The 22,809-nt window shown below is 36.5% G+C and overlaps 1 protein-coding gene across 3 annotated transcripts in view; it reads right to left on the reverse strand.

The window, feature by feature from the left end:
* LOC146458322 (unconventional myosin-XV-like) overlaps positions 1-22,809 on the reverse strand; it is a 59,186-nt gene that overhangs the window by 34,589 nt on the left and 1,788 nt on the right. For all 3 annotated transcript variants that reach the window (XM_085090584.1, XM_085090583.1, XM_085090585.1), the window contains exons 2-25: positions 19,665-19,769; positions 18,139-18,218; positions 16,792-16,855; positions 16,375-16,484; positions 15,189-15,360; positions 14,786-14,889; positions 13,957-14,023; positions 13,147-13,260; positions 12,781-12,864; positions 12,544-12,621; positions 11,648-11,761; positions 10,777-10,835; positions 10,534-10,657; positions 10,079-10,174; positions 9,511-9,642; positions 8,677-8,802; positions 7,685-7,762; positions 7,127-7,299; positions 6,098-6,143; positions 5,861-5,985; positions 5,046-5,169; positions 4,389-4,475; positions 3,633-3,721; positions 1,348-1,432 (exon numbers count right to left, since the gene is read on the reverse strand). In XM_085090584.1, the coding sequence (XP_084946710.1) occupies positions 1,348-1,432; positions 3,633-3,721; positions 4,389-4,475; positions 5,046-5,169; positions 5,861-5,985; positions 6,098-6,143; positions 7,127-7,299; positions 7,685-7,762; positions 8,677-8,802; positions 9,511-9,642; positions 10,079-10,174; positions 10,534-10,657; positions 10,777-10,835; positions 11,648-11,761; positions 12,544-12,621; positions 12,781-12,864; positions 13,147-13,260; positions 13,957-14,023; positions 14,786-14,889; positions 15,189-15,360; positions 16,375-16,484; positions 16,792-16,855; positions 18,139-18,218; positions 19,665-19,769 (2,436 nt within the window). The remainder of the gene's footprint in view (positions 1-1,347; positions 1,433-3,632; positions 3,722-4,388; positions 4,476-5,045; positions 5,170-5,860; positions 5,986-6,097; positions 6,144-7,126; positions 7,300-7,684; positions 7,763-8,676; positions 8,803-9,510; positions 9,643-10,078; positions 10,175-10,533; positions 10,658-10,776; positions 10,836-11,647; positions 11,762-12,543; positions 12,622-12,780; positions 12,865-13,146; positions 13,261-13,956; positions 14,024-14,785; positions 14,890-15,188; positions 15,361-16,374; positions 16,485-16,791; positions 16,856-18,138; positions 18,219-19,664; positions 19,770-22,809) is intronic.

Consider the following 22,809-nt stretch of genomic DNA (forward strand, 5'->3'; position numbering starts at 1 on the left):
GTATACATATAAATTACACTTGATAGCCACAAAATAAAAGTTAATAATGATTACAATTACAACAAGAAGAAGCTAAACAAGAGACCTTTCCCCTAACTGGTCATGAACCTGCAAAGTCTATAAATGTGTGTAGTACATATCTGGAGCTTTGACATCCAAGTTGAACAAACAAGTGAGTCACAAATATTATAAAGTACGTGACTGACAGAGTCAATGGTGATGTGATTGCTCACATAAAAAACATTACATCTCAGCCAGCTAGTGATAAATTGAGTGAGCAATTGATTTGCCCCATTTCATTATTCTTTCATTCACAGGTAAATAATTACATTTAAGAGTAAGAGTGCTACCAGATGAAAATTTTACAACTCTTGTTGTAATTCAAATTCAAATCAAATCGCACAGCTAGCATAATTTGAATTAGCACTTTTCTCCTCTTAAAATAGATCCATGCATTTTACCTTGTGCATTCATGAAAGGTGCTATGAAATGGTTACTAACCGAGATGTGTAGGTCGGACGTAAGGAATTCGCCTGTATGTGTGATGCTGATGTCTAAAGAACCACCATGATGAGATTCACACATAATACATGCAAGCTGGAGGTACTCGGTATAGGCCTACCACTCCAATAGTTATCTCTGGTCTCTCTGCTATGAAGTAGCTACTGTTGACACAGTAAACTAACTGCTTCACATGCAGAACTCAATGTCTGAATGAAATGCTCAGAATTCAACATGGCCAATACCAATAAAATAAAAAAAATTAAAAACCCCAATATAAGGGTGTTTTTCAAAACGATTAAGTAATCAATACTCAGAACTTTCCAAGCTACTCTCGATACTGTGCAAGTAATTTTTAATTAATTTATTCACATTCCTTTCCAGAATCTGTCTTCTTTCAATAGAATTCAAGAAAATTCAGGTCCTGAATTTACTCTAAAAAGGTCTTCTCTGTTGTTGTCAGTGTAAATCAAAATACTTTATTAAAGTTTTGATATGTTTAACTGTCATTGATCACCACTAATGCCTGAGGTATCACAGCCAACATTACGACTGGACTCTGCACTGAGTGACCATATTATTTTAAGACACCTATTTCATAAATTATTGATCCAAAATTTGCAGACAAAATATGGGTATTAAATATTGGTATAATAAAAAGTGAAAAATGTTAAATAGTAAATATCCCAGCTTGAAGTACTTACTTTAGTGAATTTTGCCAACATGTAACCACAGCAGCTCTTGCCAAGTAAAAAGCTTATTATGAACCTGACATAAAGCTTACGTCAACAAATTAACCACTTAACATAAAAAATTCAGCTGTGAGTAAAAGACATGGCAACTCGCCTTGATAAATGCTTGTCGTTGGTGTTTCATCCGATAAATTGCCTGGAGAAGAATGAATCCTTTCCGAGCTTTCATGAACTTCTTCCTGTGTGAATAAATTAGATTAGATGGTTTATTTATATCTCAATGACAGTATAAAACTGAAAGAGATGATATAAAAAAAAAATGAAGGTTACATGTATTTAAGGTGCCTGGTGTGAAAAGGAGAAATTCTGAAAAACATCAAATCTTGTTGGGCAGTAACAACAATATTTAATAACCATGATTGTAACCCAGGTGTTTCAAGATTACATGTAATTCTTGCTAACTCACCATACACAGTCAGCTGTATCATGTAGCTGCCAAATTTATAACCAGTCCAACAGTTAAAAATCATATGCTAGTTCTGAAACAATGCCAGCTTTTATTTATATAAATGTACATATATTTCTTTATTGTGTCACTGAAGACAAGCAGAGGGTACCACAAAGTTAATTCACACCTTCGTCAACAGCAATTTGCACCTTTTAAAGTCAATTTCTAATTCTGATTTTCAGTTTCAAGTATGAACGTCTGCACCCAAAGCTCATACATTTTGACTGTCCAGACAGTTGAACTTTCAAAAGAGAAAAGATGTCAGAAAGATGGCACACAGCACTTCAATCCAGGGTTTATTTTAGGGTGTGGCTCTGTAGGATTAATGTAAATTTATTAACAAGCCCATGACACCAACCGTGCTAATAATATGCCTTCCATATGATTCAAGTGTATTAATTTAATTTACAACTATCTAAATAATGCAAAATATTAATAGTTCTAATAATAGGTGGCTTAATGTAATTTAGGTAAAGTTAGGCTCAAGCCAATGTGGTCATGCCCAGTGGTCTTGTTTGTGACAGTCCATGATCTATGGGGCACTCCATAGGTCCTTGCAGGGCAGGTTCCTGTCATGCAATACATTTGGCTTGCAATTGAGCTGATCTTGGCAGATCACTTACTGTGCAGCGAATGGTTGCAGATTCTTGGTGATGAGTTAAAATTAACTTTAATTTACATAAAAACTAAGTAGCTCTTATTTAAAACACATCATACATTTCTGTTATTTTAGCATCTCCATTTAGTGGATTTAAACTGCATAGACCAGGAATGTAGCTATGAAAAACCTCAGCAGGCTCATTAATAACCCAGCTGGCTCTTTTGAACTGGGCACCTTTAAAACATTAACCTCAAGTATTAGCGCTCTGTCAAAATTTCAGCCAGTGATAAGATATCTTTCAGACGACAAAATCTGCCGGTAGCTGGCTCTTAGCGGCATCACTGTATTGCTTTTATGATATATATATTGAATAAATTTACTAAAAATAACGTTTTTAAGGTTACATCCGATTTATTAATTTAAAAGGTTCAATAACAATAATTATATGGGTTATTGACCAAGCTACACTGTATATCGGTCAAGGCGGATGGATATTGGACAAATTGTTTCTTATTAATTTTGCATTTTTATGGACCAAGACGCATCAAAGTTCAGAAAAACGTAAACAAAGAATGCAGGCCTGAGGCCAATACCCAGCCATCTTGACCAAAAGGATTTAGGGAGCACCTTTACTATCAAGTTTAAACTAGATTGTTGTGAAAAAGCAGACATGCAACTATTGTACTGAGACAGAAATTCTTTACACTTGGCACGAGATTTATTTTCAAGATGGAAACCCAACACCCTTAGAACTTAACTTTAAAGAGCTTAAGTTTACAAACGGCTTAAAGAATTCAGAAGCCAGCAAACTTGCCATTTTTAGCCAATTGCATGGTTGTGTAAGTAGGTAGGTAAAGTCAGACTATAAGCCTATAATAGTGGCTCACACGGACGGAGCTTAACCCAGTTTCTGTAGCATGACTTTCAGCAACTAGGAGTATTCCTACTCTCCCCTAAATGGGATGCTAGTCCATTGTAGGGTTTACCCCAGCAGTGCGTCGCCTGTAGCCATTTATATACCTGGGTGAAGAGAGACAATGTGGAGCAAAGTTTCTTGTCTTACGAAACAACACAGCAATGTAGAGACCAACCTCGCCTAAAACCATCAACTGTCTTCCCATCGAATGTCCACCGTCCGACACGCTAACCCCTGCACCAACGTCTCAACAAGTATATGTAACAAACATTTTATTATTTTTTACAAAATTTTTGGCAACAGTTTCATGTTCAGTTCATATCATGTCTCCCCACATTTCAACTTGTGTTTGTATAACTCTGTGAGAACAAAGGAAATGCTATCTACAGTACTTTTGAAATAGACAATTCATACCTTTCCAGAATGCGCCTTGTGTTACTCTGGATAACAATGGCTGCTTTCTTCATCTTGAGGTACTTACTATTCACATAGTACCCACGCATCTGCAAAGAAAATCACAGGATTATTAACCCGTATTGCAATAAAGACTGTTTCTGTCAATCAGGGCAATTTAAAGAAAAACAATGGCAGGTCCACAGATGGCAAAAAGCACTTTAGGAGCATTAATTATAATACTCCCCCTGGAAGGGATGCTAACAGTCCATCAGAGAGTCATCACCTCTGGACCCCCAGAATAATTTGTTAGATTGTCCTACGCAGCCACCCGTACCCATTTCATTGTGATGCACAGAGACAACCCAGAGTTGCTTAACGGTATTTACATGTACAATTCATGCATGTATCAATTTCTATGCTGGTAAGAAAGAGTTCCTGACCATGTCTTGTCTACTTGTGCTTGACATGCACATCGTTGTCACTTGCATTTGAATTGCAATGCACATGCCTAATCTGTACGTGTATATAATTAACAGGGCTGTCCTTGAGTTTTAGCCACATGTAGCATTCATGAGCTTCAATACCCATAATAATCTTATTGCTCTCCAAGTAAAATGAAGAGGCTCCAAAGGTTCTCAAGGTTCTTTAAAGGGTGTACAACCATAAATTATAGGTTTTATGGGTTACGGCCCTTAATGAGAGCTGATCTACATTTATAAAGATGAATATAAATCCTTGTTAGATTTGCGGACCATGTCATGCAAACTAACTCACCCTCGCTTGAATGACAACAGCCATGCGGTTGAGCTTGGCCATTCTGGATTCTTCTAAAGCTTTGTGAAGGTTCTCTTTCATAAAAACCTGTTACCAATAAATTTAAAGAAAGTACATTAATTTTTGATTCAGAGAAGGAAAACAGCTATCAAATTGTAATACAATAACATGTAACATATCAAACACGAGACACAGTGTTTCATCACATATCAAACACCAAGAAGAAAGTTAAAAAATACGACGCATAGCGGAGTATTTTTGACGAACTTCGAGGTTTTTGATACTGTGATGAAACACTGTGACAAGTGTTTGATATAACTTCTCAAACAAACTGATTTTGAAGGAGAAATTAAGGATGCAAAAACGAGGAGTTTTTCATCAGATATCCAAACATGTCACGGTGCATGATTTCCTTTGTCTTTGGCTTTTGAATTATTAATGAGTTTGAGAAGTTAATGTAATATCCATGGAAACAAAATTGTAATAAGGAATGAGACAGTAGCACAGGCATACTCAGAAAAAAGAAATCCAAGATTTTCCAACATGAGTCAAACCTATCATCTTCTAGCTACAGTAGAAGTAGAGGTAAGGATGCTCATAAGCAATAGTGTCCCAGCTGAAAAGCAAGGAAATGGAGTGTCCAGAGACATGGCATACCTTTGTTTTTCCAAACTGATAGCTCTCAGCTTGAACTCTCTCAATAATAATGCTGAGTATTCTGGCAACATTCTCCCTTGGATTAGGACTGCTCAGGTCAAGCTGTGATGACAGACATTTATACCTAAAACAATGTGCAGAGAAAAAAGTCAGCTCACAGGAACTGCCTGTTCTAAAGTTGTAAGGGACTGGACCCTAGATAACACATATTTCAAATTACATCATATGAAGAAATGAACCCCATCACTGGAAAGATCACATAAAAATTAGTAGGTTAACCAAGTTTGGTTATGTTTCATGGCATAGTAACCAGGCTGTGTGACCTGTCAAAGATCATCCAAATTCCATACAAATGTCTCTAATTCTGAGATGGTATGCCCCAATTCCATACAAAGTCTCTGACTAATATTTTGCTTAATTTTGAAAGCCTTCAACACGGTTGTAATCTCACAACTGAACCCCAAACTTGGTAAACTGACTAATTTTAATGTGATCTTTCTTGTGATGGACTTCAAGTTTTGAAAATTTAAAACTCATCTCCAGTCTGCAATTGAACTCCAGAACAGGGAAATTCATATACTGTTGCACCCAAAGAAGGTTGAAGGCCCAACACACGGAAAGTCAGGCATACTAGCCAGTTGACAACTGCACCACTACAGTACTGACAAGTCAATCATCATAATGTATGTACAACTTTGTCACACATCACAAAAAAATATTTGAGGATTTCTTAACACAACAGAACATAGTACACAAAGCAATCATTAAGAAAGACACTTTTATTAGCATGAAATAAGGATTGTCAGACTTCCTACCTCTTTATAAAGTCTGCATAAGTGTATCTGATGGGATAACCAGCTTTACGGATCTTCACAGTTTCCACTATTCCACAATACCTCAGCTGCTCAACCACGAGAGCAATGTCAAACAATCCCGCAACCTTGAGAGAATGTTTTACACAGTCAGTACAAACAAGTAAAATTTAATAATCATTAGATTGAAGACTGATACACATAGAACAATTGACAAATGAATATATTACTTAGTTTTACCTTTGTGTTGTTTGGTTTTATACACCTGACAAAGAAAGGATCACAACTGCAAAAAAAAATCAAAGGATGAAAACTATAAGAAGTAGTCAACAACAACAACAACAACAATTTTATTAAAAAAAATTATGTACACACTTTTACAATATAATTTAGCTACCCACAATTAGCGGGGCTATTTGAGGTGGGTAACGGTAACTGATAGTAATACAACACTCAGAAAATGAAAACATTGATTACTTGGAAGGTTCATTATGAAAGAATGCTGCACATCGATCTTGGAAGTGGGAGAGAAGCAAGTGCAAAAAAGGTAGTCAATAAAAGGGTGCACTACACAAGACTTTACCACAGTTTCTTATTCCAGTCAGTTGTAAAATGAATTGAAAAAGAATCAACAACTGTATTTACTTCGTAAAATTAAGATCCCAAAATATGATCACTTAAAAATCATTATTATATACCAGGTCCCTGTTGTTCAAAAGCTGATTAACGCTTTATCCCCAATTAAAAATTAACAGAGGTTTTCATCTTGCTCATTAAAAATATTTTTAAAAGCTAATTTATTTTAAGTTAATTGTAAAGCAAAGTCTTAGGCAAAACTAAGGAACAATTATAATCTTTTTGAAGATAATCTTCTCGAATCCAAGTTCACGTTAGCCAAGGATTAGCTTAATCAGGCTTTGAACAACTGGACCCAGCTCTATTAAATAGTACAAAATAAATATAATTATATCTTCTCTAGATAAACTGCCATTATTAGAAAACTGTTCAGGAGTGATTGACTTATAAAACAAGTCTAGACCAAAGCTGAGCACTGCCTAGCATACTGCAACAGAGTGGCAGCTTAGCTAGGCCACTCAAGGATATGAACTGGGTGAGCTTTCAACTTCAATTAATTTTAGTCTGGATATTTTTGGACAACAGTGCCATGGATATAACTCAACACTAACTAAAATAATTACGTAAGGATTGCTCACACAGTAGATGTGGTCTGGAAGGATTGACCATTGTTAAGACAGAAAAGAAACTTACCTTTTCATAGCCACAACAAGCTTGATGAGGGACTCGTTGAATTTCGCACACACTGTTGGCTTCTTTTTCTGGCCCAGTGGCAATCTAAGAGAGTTCTTAGGCTGAGAGGGAAGTTTTAGACCCTTGATTGTTAATTCAGCACTTTGCAGCTCTGGAAAGAGTTCCTGCATGAACTACAAGAGACAAAAATATATATCATTTAATTGCAACCTTCAATCAAATATACACTGTAGAAAGAGAATTTTCTGCTGGCAAATGAATGTTACATATCTAGCATGCATCATTAGTACTGTATTACCTAATGAACACACTTAATTGACACCTTCCCCCATCCACACACATGCACATCTTAAGGCAAGCTAGTCTCGTCAAATGCCTGTTCCCTTACATTAACATCAACCCATCTGGTCAATCAAAAATAAATGAATTGAATTGTTAGGTTTAATAGTAATTCCAAAACTGAACAGCTGAAAACTGATTGAAAACAGGTGTGAGCATACAGTCATGTGAAAAATACGCCATTAAAAAATTCAAAGCAGTTTAAATTTTGGCACTTACCTGATTACGACAACTAGCAATCAGATCCTCAAGGTCTGGTCTGAGACCATCTCTGTTCTTTTCCAAGAATCCAGACACCTGGTAACATAGTGAAAATTTAGAACCACGTGAAAATTGTCTTCAAGACAAACTTTTAGAAAACACTTTGTTTTCACTGACTGACTGTCAAACTGAGTGACTGACACAACTGACTGACTGACTGACTGACTGACTGACTGACTGACTGACTGACTGACTGACTGACTGACTGGTTAACTTACTCAAACTGACAGTCTGTCTTGCTCAGACTGACTGGCTGACTGACTGACTCAGGTTGACAGTCTGACTGACTGACTGACTGACTGACTGATTGACTGGTTAACTTACTCAAACTGACAGTCTGTCTTGCTCAGACTGACTGACTGACTGACTCAAGTTGACAGTCTGGCTGACTGACTGACTGACTGACTGACTGACTGACTGACTGACTGACTGACTCAAGTTGACAGTCTGACTGGTTGACTGACTGACTGACTGACTGACTCAAGTTGACTGTCTGACTGACTGACTGACTGACTGACTGACTGACTCAAGTCTGACTGACTGACTGACTGAGTCAAGTTGACAGTCTGACTGACTGACTGACTGACTGACTCAAGTTGACTGTCTGACTGACTCAGACTGTCAGACTGATTGACTGAGTGACAGACCCCTTAACTATTATGGATAAGACGGTTAGTTTCTAAAGAAACTGTGGTGCTGCATCGGTGGGGAGAAGAAATGTATGTTTGGTTTTATCAAGATTTGAGTGCTGACATTGTGAACATAAGCCTTTCACCTGACAAAGGGGCTTATGCTAAAAATGTCCGCAATCAAATCTTGGCTAAGGGCTAACAATGTTAACTAGCACTCTTTTTGGTGGCCAAATTACTGCATCAACTCTCCTCATAAAATCAAACAGTTCATTTAGCTCAGATCCTAATTAAGTTGACAGACACCACCCGCCGCCTTACCTGGTACCACACTGTGCCAGCATAATGGCTAACAGCAAATTCTGGTTTGGGTGTTTTTGGTTTTCCATAAAATTTGTTCTGTTCATGATGGTGATGACACTTGTCCAGGAATGAATAATCATCTGCCTGTTGTAACCAAATGAATACCCAAGATGTTAGCACCAAACCCAAAAACAACAAATCCAATATTATTAATTCCATTTTTTTTCTGAATGAATGACAGTGTATGGACAAAGTGTAATCCAGAATTCCAAGGTTGGGGTAAATAAAATACAGTAAGGATGAGTCTGGCTTTCAACTTAAGCTCCCTCAGCCTTTCAGTATGTGAAATGTAAGCACTCAATGTTCCACCCTTCTCCCTGCAGTGATGAAATACCTCCTTCCAACTGGCAAACTGGCAAACACAGGCTACATGTAATTCTAAGCAAAAGTAAGACATGTGCATAAAGGTTGTAATCTGTACCAGCTGTTATAGCTGTTATAATTATGCAGTGTTATAGCTGATGAGAGATCTTGATTGTTGTTTGTTCAGTTCACACACAAAACAGCAAGTCTGAGTTACAATTGTGCAGTTCCAGGCAACATATTTGACTCAAAATGTAAAGAAAGCCTTGTGGTTTCAAGACCACATACATATACCTGTACATGAGTGAAATATTCAAGTACATGTACACAAACTGCTGTGTATCAACAAATTAATCACAACATCTTTAATGGTGTCTTGTAAAAGAATCTCAAATGAATAGATTCTTGAAATATGAATAAAGCAAAATGTATGACAAACAGAAATGGGAATTTTGCTCCATGATGTTAGTGCTGACCCTTATCACATACCTTGGGAAAACCTGTAGCATCTGCCAGAATATGAATCAGCCCATACGGTGGTTTGGCCAGCAGATCCAGCCTTGGTTGGTTATCAAAGAATGGCATATTTGTCCATTGGATGTGTTCACTAACATACTCATCCTACAAATAATCAAAACAAGTAAATTCTCCTGAGATCTTATTCAATTTGATACTTGCTTCTGGTCAACATTAATGGGTACAAGAGTCAACCTAAAGCCATTCAAACTTACAATGCTTGGGGTTCCAGCAGTCATATCAAGTTTAATTTTGCACTACGCATTCAGTATATGCAGGGCAGTAGCTGAGCTTTTTGAGAAGCAAGCTCCACACAAGAAAACAAGTCAGTCATGAACTAAAGAAAGCCTAATCTTCCATTGCTATTGCATGTCTTTCAGGATGTCTACTTCATGTTCAATCTCTAAGTATGGCTGTAGCCAGCTATCTTCACTGTGCATCTACATGTAATTGCTGGCCATAACAGCTGACTGCTGTCTAGATAGATACAGTCATGCAGTACAGGGATACAATAATACTGGGAACTTCATTTCACTCTTACCTGCTCCATCCTGAAGACAAACTGGTTGAAGAAGAACTGTAGAGTCTCATTTGCAAAATTGATACAAAGTTGCTCAAAGCTGTTCCTCTCAAAATCCTTGTTGGAGAAAAAGAGAATGCACATCAATAAAAATAATTATTTTTATCACCATAATTATTATAGATTTTATCTGTGGTTTGTTAATGGTTTTTATTAATAGAAAGAAATCTGCAATTGAACAAATAATATTTATTGTGGAGAAACTTAATTTAAATGAATACCTTTAAAAGAGTCAGACTGTCAGATTATCTGTGTTTTGATTACATGTACATGTATGATCAGATAATTATTCCTTGCCTCTTCCTTCCCATGCATTACCTCCTGTATCTCTTCCCTCGATGACACCTTCCTCAAACTCATCTAGTTATGGCTAATGCATAGTTACTATATTTACAACACTTACTATTGGCTCTTACCTCAAAGCCAAAGATATCAAGTACAGCAATAGACAACTGCTGCTTGCCTTTGAACACAATTCCGTTGACTCTGCTGATCAGCCACGCAAACAGGTGGGAGTAGATTTCTTTGGCCAGGGCATCCCTATAAAACAGATTAAGACAATCTTGCATTAACAGTTTTCCTGGGAGAGGATGCAGTAGTTGTTTCTTAATAACAATATCAGATTATCTGTGTTTTGACTTTGATCAGATGTTCCTTACCTGGCATCTGTTGCTTGGTCAACTGATCTTGGACTTCTAACTTTAGATCCTCCTGCAGTCTTTAATGTACAAATACATGTAGTTAGTTGGATTAAAAATACTCTGCTAGTGCACATGCATACAGTTGCAATAACAAAAAGGTACTGTTCAGCTTATCCACGTGTTACATGTAACTCAATCTGAGATACCGTAAATGCTCGAATTAGCGCCCAGCTTCAAATAAGCGCCCCACTTCAAATTAGCACCCCTCCTAAGGCTCAAAAGTTGTAATAAGTGCCTCCCTTCAAATAAGCACCCCCACTCCCCACCTCTTTTTGATGAAAAAGTCTTAAGAACGTTTCAAGTTTGCAAAAAGTAGTTTTCTATAAGGGTTTTGAATTTTTATGTTGCAGTTTGGTTTTTAATAGAAATAAAAGATAGTGTCATTTTGAGGCAAAAATTGATAAACAAAATAAGCGCCCCCCTTCAAATAAGTGCCCACCTCTTTGAATTAGCGCCCCCCCTCTCACCTTAGCAAATTAAATAAGTGCCCCGGGCGCTAATTCGAGCATTTACAGTAACTTAAAACCATCATGTTACTTAACACATTTTTACCCTGGGGGGTGGGGGGGGGGAAACTCCCATGGATACAAAAGTGACAGGGGTGATTGTTGTACCTTTTAGAGATCACCTTGTCACTTTTATATGGGAGTCACCGCCCCCCCTGGAAGGTTGCTTGATGTTTTGACTCTCAACTCTTGATCAATTTTTAATATGTTACATTACATATTGACTGGACTCAGTTTAATATTTGTCCCATGTACATGTATGCACTCGCCTCAAATAATCATTTCCTGATTATTTCAGATAACTTGTCAATCATTGTACTTACTGTTTCTTTGTGAGTCAGTGGTACAACAAGATCTTGCATTTCAAGACCAAGCATCTCAGATGCAGTCTTGACTTGGGTCTGTCCCATGATCACAGCAGCCTCTTGTCCACTGGCCTAATAATATTAGAAATCAAATGCAATGAAGGACTTTAATAAGGTCAGATAAACTGTATACAGAGAACCTAGTGATGGAGAGATCAAATTCCTGCATACTTCAGTACACATCCTGAATCTTGCAGTTCCCTCCTTTTTCTCTCTCACCCACCATTTAAAGGGGAAGTATCACAGGAATTTGGTGTTACTAACAGTTCATATCATTCAAAACCTCTAAAATGTCTTTTTTTTTTTATATCAACAGAAACCGAAAAGCATTGCTCAAATTTGTTGTAGATTGTCACCCCAATGTGATAAGACTACCAATGAGTGTTTCTGGCCACAGACAGACTTAAGAATAGAATAGACCACAACCTGAAAAGAGTTAGACCAACCGTTTCCAAGTTTGCACATTTTCATTTCCAATATGCACTACAGCAGGTCATGAGTTGTTTCTTTCAAGAATTCAGTTGATTTCTTTTTCGTGATGTTCTAGAATTATATTTGTAACTAAGTGAAGGTGTTGTCACACCATTTTCATCACAACAGGTAAAAAAAATCCCTGTAATACTTCCCCTTAGTAAAAGGGTTCTTGCACTCAGCATGTAATTTCATCTCCCATAACCTTCTACCTCATGGGGTTCCTGCCATCATCCCTTTCTTGCACAAGAGAAGTAAACTTACAAAAATGCTACACCACCTCTCCCCTGTTCATGGCATCATGAACAAATTCTTGAATCTTGTTGGTGTATCGCACATTGTCAGTTAGTAAGTCTTTACAAGTTTTTTTGTTGTTCACTAACCTCTGTCCTTCCAAAGTCAATGTTTCCCAGATGCAAAATGAGCGACAAAACGTGGAAGATGGCCTCCTTTTCACTTCCCTGCAAGAACACAGTTTTATAACTGATATTAAAAAAAATATTCTCTTTTAATGAAATTAAGGCAAAACAGTCAGAAACTGCATCCTGATAATTAAGATACAGAACAGCTACAACATAATTTGTTTTCTGTACAAAGCAAATTGCTGGTCAACAACTTACAGATATTCCGAGGACATCCATGGCTTTTGTAACGTGATGAAAGTAAGCCTCTTCATTTCTGTTTGGAATGACACTTGCTTTACCCTAAACACATAAAGATGATGTCCATAAATTAATATGAGAGCCAACAATGCAAAATAATTTCAACATTAAAGGCATTAGGGAACAGAGAGTGGAAATAGATTGAGAGTTGATAAGGTGGTGTGCCACATATAAATACTGCCTTACATGTACCTCACAAACAACACAATTTAGAATTAGGTACCACAATCATCACAAGGAATTGACAGTACAATGATCTAATAGACAATGCAATAATAATTATTATACTTAGCATACAGAGCTACATCTACAACAGAACGATACCTGGTTAAGGTAAGCAAAATCTTCAGCACTTGTGAGACTTAATTTCTGTTTTTGCTCATCCGTCAATCCGCACAGCATCTCGTAAAAGATGTGATAGTTTCTTTCACCAGCCGCCTGTTAATAAAAAAACAACACTTCCTCATTACCCACTCCAGAAACTGTGAGAAAACTGCTACAAGTAACAGATTGTGGGATCATTTGGGTAGGCAAATGGACATCACACCAAAGAACAAGTGCATTTTATGGCATTTTCTTGGAGTAGCATAGTTACATGGCTCTTGTTAAATAGTTTTCACTTTTAGAAAAGATTATTTCTTATATGACTTACATAATTATACTGTCAAGAAATGTTCAGTGCAATTTCCATCTGTCTTTGCACCAGACCAAAATTACAAGGGACATGATAAAAATATCAAGGTGTTATAAAACCGACAATATACAGTATTATGAACAAAAATATTTTGTTGGTGTTCACAACATATATATTTACATTATTGGAACAGTAATATATTTATCTTTTATGTTCATAACATAAATTTTCATTCATAATGTAATTTTGGTCTGGAATGAATATTTATTACATAATATAAGTTCTTCTCGATATTTATATTACTATATCATTCATTATTTTTGTGATACATGTAAATGGCACCCCAAACATGAGAGGGGTTATTTCAAACGCATTTCTGTGGCCTTTTTTATTTGAGGTCTGATGTTTCATCTGAAAAATCTTATATCTCTTAAAATATAATTATTTTTGTAACGTTTACATGAATAAAAGAAATTCAACATAGTTATTGTTCAAAATACCTGTCCAACAAGCCTTGATCTTTCCAGAAGATATTCTGACATTCTTCCCCCAGTTATCTTGCCTTGACTAGAAACAAATTAATTCAATTTAATTATTTAATTTATGAATTACAAAATATATAATATTAATCAAAAGATTATGTTACACTTAGGGTGGTTGGCTGGTTCACTTAAATCAAAAGATCATGTATTTATTTGTGGAGGACAGGCATAGTAGTAAGCACATCCCTCATTCTATCTGAAGGTACGTACATCAGGGTTCTTGCTAAGATTATTTGTTAAGGGAGGTAATAAATTTGCAATAGCAGGTGAACACCATCTTACTAAAGTCTCCCAGGGAATGATGGGAGCGAGATGGCCGCCGGAAGAATGGAAACCAAACAAGGCGGAGCTTGAAGTCAGCATTGTTTCTGACAAAAGAAAATGCTCAAACCAAGAGCAGTTTCTTTATGGATTTTCAATGTAATATTTATTTATCTGCTGGATGTTTTTACATTATTTATGGGAAGGAAATTCCCAAACAAGGACGAGTTTTTTTCAAAATACGATGAATTTTGAAAGCAGTTTCAATAATTTCAGAGACAGTTTTTTTTTCATGATATTTCTTAACATTTACATGAATAGATGTTAAAAATAGCTGGCTGTTGGCTCCTAACAAGAACCTGTTACATGTAAGTGCTTTGAGGCCTTGCATCTACATGCTGTCACTTTGTTCCTCAGCCATTTACCTGATGTGCAAAAATAATGCAACTTGCCATGTGACAAAATGACAGATTCAAAGGAAAACCAATTAGTTTTAAATTACAGAGAACAAGCTGCATGTACAAACCTGTCGTAATAAATTTCCAAGTACTTTCCAAATCTACTTGAATTGTCATTCTTCACAGTCTTGGCATTTCCAAATGATTCCAGCAAAGGGGTTGCTTCTACGATCTTTGAAAGAAAACAAAAACCTGTGTTTACAAGATTGTACCAATACTCTAAAATTAACCATTTCTATTTAGCAGCATATGTAATGAAAATGTTACTCAGTTGTGTTGCCGTAATATTTAAATAAATTTTAAAAATATATTTATATTTGTACAAGCTACTTTGTTCTAACATGACCAATCACCTTCATATCCACCCTAAGCTTGCCTCTAGACATTTTCTATTTAACCATTAACTATGTACAGTAATACAACAACTACATGTAAAGTTACAATATTACAGTATAACAAGTGCATGCATACCTGTTTTGTTATAAGGTTTCCATCACCCTGATTGTCAGCTGCCAAGAATTCAACAAGTAGCCTTGTGGATTCCGTTTTACCTGCACCACTCTCCCCACTGATGAGGATAGCTTGTTTGTGTTCTGTTCGCAACATGGACTGGTATGCAGCATTACCAAGAGCATAAATATGCCTGCAAAATATATTGATCGGGGTTTAATTGGGACCTCCTCAATAATGCCACTCACAAATCAGATTGGAAACATTTTTGAATACCAGTACTGTGCAACAATGTACTTTCAAAAACTCATTAATAATTCATAAGCCCATTGACCTATCAAATGGTCAATAACATCACGTGCAGTAGCTTTAAAACCCCGGCTGATAAAACCTCCTCCTTATTAAGGTGTTAAATGTTTTTTTTGTATGCTAATTTCCAACGTTCACAAAAGGACAATTTATTGTTATGAACTCTCTTGACACATGCTTTTCCAGGAATGTTTTTGAAGCCGTTCATAAAACTCGCAGCATGTGTTTTATGGGGTCTAAAACTCAGTAAAACACTGCTGCTCGTGTTTTAAACATTACATAAAACAGCTTCCACCTCACTTGGCTAATCAAACACAAGAACTCTGTAGGTACATGCAGGTGCATTCACATTATAATAATTATTATAATTAGCAGACTGATGTGAACTTGGAATTTAACCCTGTATGCCCAACTATCAGCATGTACAGTATACATTCTTCTCACGACCTTCTCTGATACCAGTTGGGAGAATAAAAAATTATGTTTAAATACATCTACTGCATTTAGTTTGTTATTAATAAAAGTTTGCAATTTAATTAATAGTTTGTAACTGTACTGTATTTACATGTATTCTAGGGTTAAGCTTGATTGGTTTTAATTTGTTATATTAATAGTATCTTTGTTAAGTAATAATTTGTATTTATCTCCGGAATTGTAACCTAGCAGCACATCTTGTAAAATGGATTTGCTTGACCACCTGTACTGTTTCAGCCCCTGGCTTTGGCAAAATTATTATTCATTATTATTAATAAAAGCTACATGTACCTATCTTTGGTGAGCATTTCTTGCTCTTTTTAATTTGGCCAGCAGCTGGTCACCATTTTTCTCGTGACCAGTGTGTTTGATCAAGAAGTGTCCCTGGAATTACTAAGGGTTTAATACATTGCAATATACTCACGGTGGTTGGTTAGCAGTTGAAATTCCAGAATATCTCTGCACTGCATCAGGTCCATAAATGCCATATTGCATGTAAGGATTTACAGCAACCAAAATACTACCAATGTAGGTCTGGAATAGATAATAATTACAAAACGCTAATGAATTTTGACGAGACAGTATTTGTGACTTTCAGGTGCTGGCTGTTTAAAGAGGAGATGACTTTATGTGGAGGGAGAAGAATAAACTAGTGGTACGAACAATGGCACCATATTTTATTGGTGAAATAAGGTCTCATTTGCTATTAATAGCTATCCGTTCTTTGAATAACTAAAACCTTTAAACAAAGGAGAACTAGACGCGGGTGTGTCAAGAGCCACAAGATGTCTACTCACAATTTTCCCAAATCAATATCAACTTTTGCAAAAATACAACTTACATATATCTGGTCTTGTCTGTATCTTTTACGAATGTTGTACAAGATTGATCCCACGTGCAAGTCACTGAAATTGAAAAAAAAAATAACATTACCATGTAATTTTCAACATGAAAACTTACTACTGGTACATAATATTATTTTATTACACACTCTACTCCTTTTGCGAATGAAATTGGGGCTACTATCTGTATTAACAAAATTAACGTGGGCATTGGAAAAGCAACATCAATGACTGTTGGCTGTCATGTTATCTCTACCAATTTACCGAAATGCTTCAATACCTGTTATTACAATATTATTATTGGCAGATTGACATAGAGATGACAGAGGCAATTGACTCTTTTACATGTACTTTGAATGCCTTTTTGAACAAAAGAATGTTTGACTGTCAGCTTAACCTAACAAGGAAAAGCCCTCATGTGCCAAGTGGCCCACTTCTACAGGATCTTATCCCAGTTTCTATAGCATAAAGTGGCTAGGAGTATTGTTACTTCCTTTGGATGGGATGTCAGTCCATCCAGGATACCCAGCATAAAATGACTAGGAGTATTACTACTCTTTCCTGGATCCCCAGGATGCTAGTCCATCACAGGGTACCCAGCATGGAATGGCTAAGAGTATAGACCTAATGTAAAATGCTGCCATTTTAATATTCTTTTGTCTACATTCACATTGGCCTCACTATCCTCGTTCTTGAGTTCAAATATCAAAAGAATATTTTACCTTAGACAAGGCTAGTGAGGCTAATTTGAATACAGACATAAGACTATTAAAATGTCAGCCATTTTTGCATTGGGTGTATTGCTACTCCTTCCTGGATGCCCGGGATGCTAGTCCATTACAGGGTACCCAGCATGAAATGACTAGGAGTAAAGTTACTCCCTCTGGATGGGATGCCAGTTACCTCGCATTTGTCTACTTATCTATAGTCCTGGGTGGAGAGAGGCAATGGGAGAGCAAAGTGTCTTATCCAAGAGAACAACCCGATGACCTAACCCATGCCTTGAATCCAGACTACACTGTACTCCATTCAGAGTCCACAGTGCTAATCATTAGGTGACTACATGTAAAACACCTCCCCATTTTTCACTGTTTTATAACCTAAATGTCCTGAGAAGGACTGCTTTAATAGGTGAATGTCAATGTCACCTCAAACAGTCCTTCTCAGGACTACACTCACCTTACGACATGACTCCTTGGTCAAACTACACTATTTACAGTTTCCTCACTGTTTGTTACTCATCAAAAACTGACTTTAAAAATAACCAGTTATAAAATCATTCAATAGAAACTTTCCACTGAATTTAACCTATATCTACATATTTTGTACAATGTCAGTTAACTTACTCCATCTTAATCATGTCATCCACCCCATGGACGCCCACCTCCTGCCTGGGAAGAATGGTATTTGTACGTACAACATGCATCTAAGAATATAAAACAGAATAGCTTTAAAATACACTTCTGTCAATAACAAACACATTTCATTTTTATCGGGTTGTAGAGTGTCGTTTGACAGCAGTCTGCAATAATCAGGGCATTGCTGTCCAAAGACAAATATTATTAACCAACAGGTTTGATCTAGATAACAAAATGGCAGATGGATGCCAGGAATATTCAAGGACCTCCACTGTCACCAGCCGACCTCCATAATGGCAACTCTACTGCTGTCCAATCTCCACCACCCAGACATGAGGACTGCACAACAAGGAACTTGTCACACTTACTCAGTGGAGGAATACAGTCAACTTCCTTTATTGCTGACATCCTAAGGATCGCGAGTTAGTATCCTTAATAGCGAGAGTCCGTAATAGCAGGAATTTATTTCGATCAAACATCTGTGATTTATTTTGCCAGGGATTTAGCTGCTGTCTGTATTATCAGGGTGTCTGTCCACAAGGCAAGAGTTGACTCAATACTGCCAAATTAGGAGCAGCCCAAACCATGCCAATTGTACTAGAATGCTCACACACAGACAATAAGCATGACTGCAGCTTAAGACAGCTTGTTAACTTACCATGTACATTTGCTGTTAATTTAATTTAGTATAAAATATCCTCATCAAACTTTCCCTGGTAGCTCAACCCTTATAAAATAAACAGGTATCAGTTGCACCCTGCCCTGTCCACATGGGCAAAAACTTATATATTTTTTGCTTTGTTTTTGTTTTTGAAACCTGGGTTTGATGCTATGAAGCAAAGTGTATAGAACTACATGTACGCTCCTATGATGTGACCAGTTTATCCAAAAGTTAACAGATTTCTCATACAGTTCGCCTAAGCAGACAGACACAACAAATAGAGAAGTTTGTTGTGTATAGGAATAACAGCTGGAATTAATTCCACAAGAGATCTAGCTTGGTAACTCTGACCTTCAGATTGGGCAAATGTACAATAGAGTAAATTATTGTAAATACTTGAACAACCACAATCCTCCAAATTCTAATGCAATGTTACAAGAGAGCATTTTGAAATACAATTAATGATGAAAATAAGCTAGAAAATCTGACGTTTCGAAGCCATCATCACCATTTTCAAGGTTATAACAAAGGACAGTTGGTGAAGTAATTAATTTATGGTGGAAAAAGCATCAGAAAATTCAAGGTCTCAATATTCATCATTCAAGGTGTCAATAATTGCCCATGCAGAATATTAATTTTAGTCAACAATCAATGTGTTGTAAGCAATTTTTTTCAAATGTGATCAGTGCAATGCTGATTATATTGGTCATACTACGCGCAATCTTCATCAGCACATAGATCAAACAGTATAATTCTTGCTCCAATAGGGTTAGGCTGACAAAATTAATTGGACCAATAAATCGCATGTTGATCATCCTTAACTAACAAACATAGCAACAAAATAAATCCTTACATCTCCTGTGAGCTCATGTTGTACTTTGACATCCTTTCCCACAAATGACAACAATTTTCCAGGCAGCAAATACCCCACATTTCCATCAAACCAAACCAACGATCCCTGGAAAATAGAAATATTCATTAGTGAGGGCTGCATATGCATGGACTAACACACAGTACATGTGTGCTAGACTGAAAAACAGTGTGTATCTTTTTTGTGTGTGGGTTTGTCGTATGAACTTGCGCAGTCTTCAAATGAAAAGTCCATATTAAGCAAGGAAATGGTGGAGATTAGAAAATAATTCATGCTGTACATGTATTTCCTTTGTGGCTCGTGAATTCACAGTTTAGCAACATGCAGTTCTCTATCTCTTTCTTAGGGATTTTATTAATATTTTGAACAGGGACAAATGTGCCAATAGCAGGGACATAATATGGCAGTGGAGACACCATCTTGGCACACAGCACCAAGCTGGGGTAGGTGTGGGAGGGCGGTCACCCCTCTCCTACTGGGAGGGTCTGGGAGGCCTCTCCCAGGAAAAATTTTGAGTTTTTGAGACCCAATGGGTTTATTTGCATTTCAAGCATGCCTATAATTTCTGAAAACAGTCACGCACTCCAAATCAGCAACACATACAGTGTACACAAAATGTGGCGCAATTTAACGTGTATGATATGTAGAAAAAATACATTGCAATTCGGTTTTAGTACGCAGACGAATAAAGAACAAATACTTCTTCAACCAAAGCCGTCCTTTACTCAAATATTTTAGCACAGCCTTGTGTAAAATAGCCAAGTAAAGGTCCCTGCTCACTGTTTGAAGTAAAGGTGAAAAAATCATTTTGCAGTCTTACAAAATATATGACAGTATGTACATATAATAATTATTGCAACATTCAGCATGTGGCATTTCTCACTTCTTTTATATCTGTCACACAGCCTCCTGTCAACATAATTTTTGGCCTTGGGAAACCTTACCTTATACAGAATTAATAGAAGAGTCCAAATGAGGCAGAGTCAGTTTAAACACATAGGGCCAGTTATTTAAACAGAGTCTAACTAAGGCCACGGCTTAAGACAATCAACGCGCCTCCAAATCTGCTTATAAGTAGATACATGTAAATGTTTTCTAGTCTAAGATGCAAGCCTCCTTGTTACCATGGGCAGTAGACAATGTTTACTAGATATGCTGTTGGCAAAATTGAAAATGGCTTAGAACATGATACTGTTAAACACCGTCTTAACCGTCTTTTAATAACTGACCCATAGGGTCTTTTGGAATTAACCGTCAAAATCTCTGGAATTTTCTACTAACAAATTATGCCCTGATTTTCATAATAATATTATTATATATCACAAACAGATAACAAGAGAACTTGTAATGTGAGACAAAATTCTACAAATTCCTCAGTAAGGACAAGATTAAAAGTAAATAGCAAATTAACACCATTATAATCAGCTTCACTCTGTACCCTAAATCCAGAATTTTAACAATTTTCTTTGCAAATAAGTTACAAGTTTAATTAATTACTTTCATTTTATGCTTAATTTTGGTGTTTCACGTTCATATAAGCTATCCTATACACAACAGAGTGCCTCCAAGACTAAATTACTTTTCTCAAAATTAATTTATGAATCTGAAATCATCTTGAGCACTGAAAATGTTAAAATTTGCAGTTACAAGTCCATGTGAAAAATGACAAGAATGTAGATAAGTCAATAAAGTATTTGGCTAAGTCTATCAATTTGAATTATTATTGTTTTACTTGAAAAGGAAGTTTATTTTTCAGATACAATTTGGTGTTTTGCCTCTAAAAACACCAGTCGAGATTTGTGTTATTAAAAATGTTTTCATCTTTCTCTATAATCTTTCTAGGAGCAACTGCATGACCCTCTTTGATGAATTTCAATATTGACAGTGCAATAAAATAAATATAATGAATGTTTACGATAAGAAACTCACAACTGTTGTCAGATTTTTTTTCATGTGTGAATCAATTGAGAGGCGAGGTCCTCGCATAATTCTATAAGTATAAAGCTTTAGTTACGTACAGTGAATACCTTGAATAATACAAACTTATTGAAGAGGTTTAATCTGCATGCGGGTATCGACCACATAACAAACTATAACAGAGATTGATTTGGAGCACAAATCCATTTCGAGACACAACTGAGACACAATCGAACTATGGAAGATTGTCAGCGTATAAAAAACAAAGTAGAACGAACTGCGATAGTCTTTCGTGAACCCTAAAACTGATGAAATTATCGGGAAAGCAATACAATGCGATAACTTTTACATCAATTCGATTATATATTGCTAGCTAATATTTATATACAAAACAATACAACGCAAAAAGCTAACTCTTTGAGCAGTAAATAGCTCTATTCAAAGATGATATGTTACCGAAACATAACAACATTAGATTCGGAGGCGTTTCCACCAGAGCCTAGCGCCTTCGGTTTTATTTAAGCTTCGTTGAGTAATACACTCGAATGCACTTGAGCTCACCCCGAAAATGTCGAAAATTTTGATCTCGATCACTCACATTGCCTTGCGCATGCTGCAGAAAAAAGAATGAATCGATCGTTTCCGAGGTCTGAAGAGTAAAATTGACACGAAAAGAAAGCAGTTGTTTGTCATTTGCACAAATCTGTTATAAAATTGGTTCTCGAAAATACGGCGTCAAAATGCAATGGGTTTAATTTTGACGAAAGGAAATTGAACGACGCTGTTCCGGTATATATCGATCGGTGTCAAATTCCCGCACAAATGATCGAATATTTCCAAATTAAAACAAGAATAGCAAAGAATCGTCCCATACTACTAAAGCAAGATATAGCTGGATCATATGCACCATTTGCTGCTTTCAAACATCCCAAAGATTCTAAGCTCTTGCAATAAAGAAATGTACATACAAACATGATCCATGTGTGTTAGGAACAAACATCTCCGAAAGGAATTGCACAAAACGAAAATATTGCACGTTTAGCTCAAAATCCACCCAGGGCTTAGCAGTTAAAACAAACCAAAGACAGAGTAAAGACAAATATACTGCAAAAACCAAAACATTTCCTGGTTGAAACTACTTAAGGACAGGCCCAGACATAAGAAACACGACTCCCTCGAGGTTCCTATATCGAGACTTAACATGAAACCT

Source organism: Pavona decussata, unplaced genomic scaffold (genome assembly GCF_977016875.1).
Source record: "Pavona decussata unplaced genomic scaffold, jaPavDecu1.1 SCAFFOLD_233, whole genome shotgun sequence".
Taxonomy (NCBI): Eukaryota; Metazoa; Cnidaria; class Anthozoa; order Scleractinia; family Agariciidae; genus Pavona; species Pavona decussata.